Source organism: Octopus bimaculoides, chromosome 23 (genome assembly GCF_001194135.2).
Source record: "Octopus bimaculoides isolate UCB-OBI-ISO-001 chromosome 23, ASM119413v2, whole genome shotgun sequence".
Lineage (NCBI taxonomy): Eukaryota > Metazoa > Mollusca > Cephalopoda > Octopoda > Octopodidae > Octopus > Octopus bimaculoides.
This window is the reverse complement of record NC_069003.1, coordinates 9,938,778-9,944,872: the sequence shown is the minus strand read 5'-3', so window position 1 is coordinate 9,944,872 and position 6,095 is coordinate 9,938,778. Positions and strand designations below refer to the sequence as shown.

Sequence of the window (6,095 nt, the reverse complement as noted above, 5' to 3'; positions counted from 1 at the left end):
TATATATATATAGCTAGTTATAAAATCTCAAGATTTGTTGTGGCAACACGCTTTAATGTTTAGTGACTGTGTGGTAAGAAGCTTGCTTCCCAACCACATGGTTCCAGGTTCAGTCCCACTGCATGGCGCCTCGGGCGAGTGCCTTCTACTATAGCCTCAGGCTGACCAAAGCCTTGTGAGTTGATTTGGTAGACGGAAACAAGAAAGAAGCCTGTCATATATATATATATATATATATATAATGTACGTGTTTGTGTGTTTGTCCCCTTACCATTGCTTGACAACTGATGCTGCTGATGTTGTAGTGTTTACATGCCTGTAACTTAGCAGTTTGGCAAAAGAGACCGATAGAATAAGTACTAGGTTTACAAATAAGTTCTGAGGTTGGTTTATTCGACTAAAGGTGGTGCTCCAGCATGGTCGCAGTCAAATGACTGAAACAGGTAAAAGAGTATACATACACACACACACACACAAAAAATAAATTCTTTAAGACAGGAAGTTTGAGATCACAGTACTGGAAGTCTCAGGCAAGATGGTATGAAAAGGGTCAAATTTCTCTCCTCCTCTTCTTACATTTCCTTTCCAGTGAGGCAGAAAGATGTTTCTACTGATTAATGCTGTATGATACACATGCACTGCTGTGGTGAGGGTGAAACGAGATAGGAAGAAAGGGTGAATCACTTCACTCCCTCCTACTCCCACTACTTTCACTGGAAATGAAATTACATAAGAGTTTGTTGGGGAGGGGCGAAAATGTATTTAACTCGTGTTACTCCAATCCATTTATCTACGGCCCCATTCCCTTTTCAAATAATACTCCCCAGAAAACATACCTTGCCCTGTTCTATTAGTTACCTCCCTTCCCACTAACGCTTCATAGTTATCTGTTGAAAGACAGCGAGAGAGAAAAGGAGAAGATGAGAAAAACAAGGGGGAGGGTGAACACATTAGAGAAATAAGGGGGAACTTATAAATGGGTTTTCTTTAAGACATTTCTGAGAGATTCTTTCTAAATAAATGGCAGCTGACAGCTGTTCCTTGTTATTATCAGCGGAAATGTTAACATCTTGTTGAATTTATCAAATAATTATCTTTTAGTAAAACCAAACTGGCACCTTAAATATTCTTTTACAAATCTGAAACAGTTGTAGGTGCAGGCATGGTTGTGTGGTTGAGGAGCTCATTTTGAAATCACATGATTTTGGGTTCAATCCCATTGTGCAGCATCAGGGCTACTATAGCCCTGGGACCAACCAATGTCATGAGGGTGAATTTGGTAGATGGAAACTCTGTGGGAAACCATTATGTGTGTGTGTGTATTTGTTCTGACCACCACTTGACAACCAGTGTTGGTTTGTTTATGTCCCTGTAACTTAGTGATTTTGGCAAAAGAAGTCATTAGAATAAGTATCAGACTTCAGAAAAATTACTAGAGTAGATTTATTTGACTAAAACCCTTCAAGGTGGTGTTCCAGCATGGCCACAGTCTGGTGACTGAAGCAAGTACAAGACAAAAGATATGTTGTTGCTGTTGTTGTCTTCTACAATTAGGTCCCTTTAGGCCCAGGCCCCTTTACTTGTTTCCTCTTCTACACTTAATAAACCAGCTGAGTGTTTGGGTCAAAGGTTGAAAATTACCAATAAGCTATTTATATACATTTACACATATATGTGTGTATATATATTTATATATATATATTTATATGCATGTATGTATGCATATATGTATAGTTGGAATTTACAAAAAAAATAAAAGACAAAGACAGGTGTGTAAACAACAAACAGGTGTATTGGTTTAATGCTCGGGTAGGTGAGAAAGTCTTTTATGTTTCGAGCCTACGCTCTTCAACAGAAAGGAACACGAGAAAATAAACAAAAAGAGAATAAAAATAAGGTAAATACGAGACAAACTACTAGGGTTGATATATTGACTAATAAATTACAAAAAATAATGCTCCAGCATGGCCACTATCCCTGTGGAGAAACCACTGTAAAAACATCTAAAACTTTGATGGGAAAAGAAAAACATCTTTTCTTTCTTTGTCAGGAAATTCCGATACCTAAGTCAAACTGGAGAGCCAAACATGAAGACTTTATAAATTCCATCCGCAATGCAAAGAAGGTGACCCAGGCTTTGGCTGAGGGAAAGCCTCTTCCACCTCCTCCACCTCCATTAGTTAATGCAGGTAAGATGATATTGAAATTTGAATTCTTATATACAGGTGTGCGTGTGTGTATCTGTCTGTCTGTCTGTCTGTCTCTCTCTCTCTCTACATACATATATATATTTGATTGGGGGGTTGGTTTTTAAAACAACGGTGTAATATTCATTACTATGGGAGAGGCAGAGTGACTTGGCTTTCAGGGATTATTACAGCCTCTTCCAAATTTCTATAATGGAGTCAGTTTGAATGAATAGATTTTAAGAACCAAGGAAATGAAAAAGACGAAAGATGTGAAATGAGTTTACTTTTATTTGCCTCTAGATTATATCCAGTGTGAATATTGCGAGAGAAGGTTCAACAAGGCTGCTGCCGAAAGACACATCAATTTCTGCAGGGAACAACACCAAAGAATAAAATCTAAACCTGCTCCCAAGAACAAAGTTAAATCACAGGTAAGAAAACAAAATAATAATCAATGATGGTTTCATGTAGCTCAATGCACTGTCAAGATGTATTATCACCATCACCATCACCATCATTATCAATATTTAATGTCTGTGTTCCCTGCTGGCATGGGTTGGATGGTTTGATAGGAACTGATGGATCTCTAATGTCTGCTTTGGCTTGGTTTCTATAGCTAGATGCCCTTCCTAACACCAGCCACTTCACAAGTTATATCTCATGGTCTGCTTCTCATATGCGTGTGTGTATACATATATCGTGGCTATTATATCAAACTGTCGTATGTCAAAATTTTGGCCAAATGCATTTTCTTTTCAATATTTAATTTTGCTTACAATTACCGGTTCTTTTGGTCAAACTATCATATCTCCAGCTTCTTCAGATGCCAAGATATGAAAATTGTCAAAGTGTAGTACAACGGCTTAGCATTTCTCAAAAGTGTAGTATGTCCCACATATAACAGTTTTGCCAAAATATTTCTGACTGAAAATATCATACATGCATTACAGTTTTATGCAAACAACAAAATATTATTAAGCTGAAACTGCTAATGTAAAAAGAAATGGAACGGTGAAACTATTTTTTTGTTTTCTGAAAAAAGCAACATTTTGGACTTTTGCATAATAGCAATGATATATATATATATATATATATATCATGGCACTCTGTCAGTTATGATGATGAGGGTTCCAGTTGATCCTATCAATGGAACAGCCTGCTCATTAAATTAACGGATTAAGTCGATTATATCGACCCCAGTGTGTAACTGGTACTTATTTAATCGACCCTGAAAGGATGAAAAGCAAAGTCGACCTCAGCAGAATTTGGACTCAGACAAAATACCGCTAAGCATTTCGCCTGGCGTGCTGACGTTTCTGCCAGCTCACCGCCTTATTGTTTTAAATTAGTCATGCATTATCTCATAGCTTCAAAATTTCAATGATGTAGTTGTATATTTTTAGAATGACATTGTAGGGTAGGTGTGAGAGGTTGGATCTGGCCTCAAACATAAAACAGATGGAATGTTTTGGCTGGATATGGCTGGTTTAAGTGTTAAAGGTTTCAAATATCAGGCCACTCTATGCCCATGAGGCTGAGACAGCAACTGGATTTTAAATTAAGAAGGAAGTATCTATCAATATGGTTGCTTGACCTGCTAGAAGCAACAGCCAAATTTTCCTCCAATCATATCATATTTTCAGAACTAAAAAAAAAAAAAAAATTATAACAGTAAATAGTGCAGACTCCTAAAATATGACTCAAGATCACAAAACTGCCCCTGAATGGGATGCTGGTCTGTTGCAGGGGTTACTCATTGCTTGGAAACAGGTGAAGATTGTTGTTGTTGTTGTTCTTGACCTTTGACATAGTTGAACAACCAATCCCAACCAATTGATATTCACGGTACTGGTTGTATGATTCATCCTTTCTGTCAATCACTGAATACAAAATGTGGCTCACAAAATCTCCATTTGGGTGGTTCTCTGAGTCACCATCTCACTCTTTATCTTCTATCTTTTACTTGTTTCAGACATTAGACTGCAGTCATCCTGGGGCACTGCCTTAGTTGAAGGCATCAACCCTAGTACTTATTTTTGTTTTTGGTGCTTGTTCTATTGGTCTCTTTTGCTGAACTGCTAAGTTACAGGGACATAAACACTCCAACACCCATTGTCAAGCAGTTTTGGGGATGGGCAAACATGGACACACACACACACACACATACACACGCACACATAAATGATGGGCTTCTTTCAGTTTCCGTCTACCAGATCCACTCACAAGGCTTTGGTCATCAGCCTGAGACTAAAGTAGAAGACACTTTCCCAAGGTGTCACGCAGTAGGAGTGAACCCCGATCCATGTGATTGATTGGAAAGCAAGCTTCTTACCACGCACACACCTACCTGTTGTAAGGTTAACCATTTACAGCTGAGTGGACTGGGGACAGTGTGAAATGAAGTGTTTTGCTCAAGAACACAATTCACTACCTAGCCTGGGAATTGAAACCACGATCTTATAATTATGAGTATAACACCCTAACCACCTGGTCATAGACTTTCTGCAGTGCACTAATGATTCAGCTAATTAAATGTCCACGAGAGAAAAAATATGAAAATATCGATTCCTTTATGGTTTACATGGAAAATATCTCTGCTAGTAGGGAGTGGCTTTGTTTAATGCTTGTTAAGGTGACCTGCATTAATTATAATTTCATATCGTATTTGCAAATGAATATTGATCTCTGAGCCAATAAACAATAAAACAGTGATCAGAGACAAAAATAAAACAAGTGTCCGGTAATTCCAGTTTGTTGTTTGCAAATAATAAAGACATTCTCCTGTAAGGAAGGAAGTAAGTAGTAGTGTTGCATTAAAATATTAACAACATCTCCCAGCCAGAGCTAGAAGGCATCGCTGTTGTAGTTATTGTTGTTTCGTCCCAGGTCGGTCCTGATTGGGAAGAGCTATAATCAAAGGCTTTCCAGCCATGACCATCCACCTTTTGTATGTATGTATGTATGGTATCTTGGGTTTCATTGTCTGATTTGCTTATCTTATTTTTAAGAAGGCAGCATGAGATTTTTAGGAAGATTTGGCTGCTATTTCTAGCACATCGAGTGACCGCATGGAGACTCTCTCTCATTGGCTTGTAGATGTCGGTGGTGTCCTTGTGTTAGGTTAGAAGCAGCCAATCAATGATGTTTTCTTTTCTTCTTTTTTTAGTATGTATTCAATAAGTATTGCTTCTTGGTTCATTAGTAAGATTCATATTGATCTCTTTCTTTCTTATTTTATTGACACCCGCCTCCCATTCCAGAAGGGGTGGTGGGTTGTGATGATAAAATGAACAGGACATTCAGAACGTGATTTCAGTAGGGTTTGAACCTACATTGTAAAGGCATAGGCACAACACCGTAAAAGTTTGGTGGAGGGAAGAATCAACCGCCTCGACCCCAGTGCTCAACTGGTATTTATTTGCATTATTTACATTCAACAGATATTTGTCCTCATCTTGATTGTTGTTAACCACTACGCCATATGCCGGTGGGCATATGGCGTAGTGGTTAAGAGCGCAGGCTACTAACCCCAAGATTCTGAGTTCGATTCCAAGCAGTGACCTGAACAATAATAATAATGATAATAATAATAATAATAAACAACAACATTGAAAAATACCTTAGGAATGAGAACCCAGATGACTGCACCAGACTTCTGTGTCTGCATTGGCATGGTTTTTATGGCTGGATGCACTTCCTAACATTGACCACCCCACAGAGTAGAAGGAGTGCTTTTTATGTGGCACCAGCACAAGCAAGGTTAGTTTTGGCATGGTTTTTACAGCTGGATATCCTTCCAAATGCCAACCATTTTACAGTGTGGACTGGATGCTTTTTATGTGACACCAGCACTGTCAGGGTCACCAAGTAACTTGCAAGACAAGGAATCTTTGAGACGGGAGGAGG

General features: G+C 38.4%; 1 protein-coding gene across 9 annotated transcripts in view; it reads left to right on the top strand.

Annotated features, from left to right (window-relative positions):
• LOC106878758 (zinc finger C2HC domain-containing protein 1B) overlaps positions 1-6,095 on the top strand; it is a 55,193-nt gene that overhangs the window by 44,021 nt on the left and 5,077 nt on the right. For all 9 annotated transcript variants that reach the window (XM_052976102.1, XM_052976093.1, XM_052976096.1 and 6 more), the window contains 2 exons: positions 2,051-2,189; positions 2,490-2,620. In XM_052976102.1, coding sequence (XP_052832062.1) covers positions 2,051-2,189; positions 2,490-2,620 — 270 coding nt within the window. The remainder of the gene's footprint in view (positions 1-2,050; positions 2,190-2,489; positions 2,621-6,095) is intronic.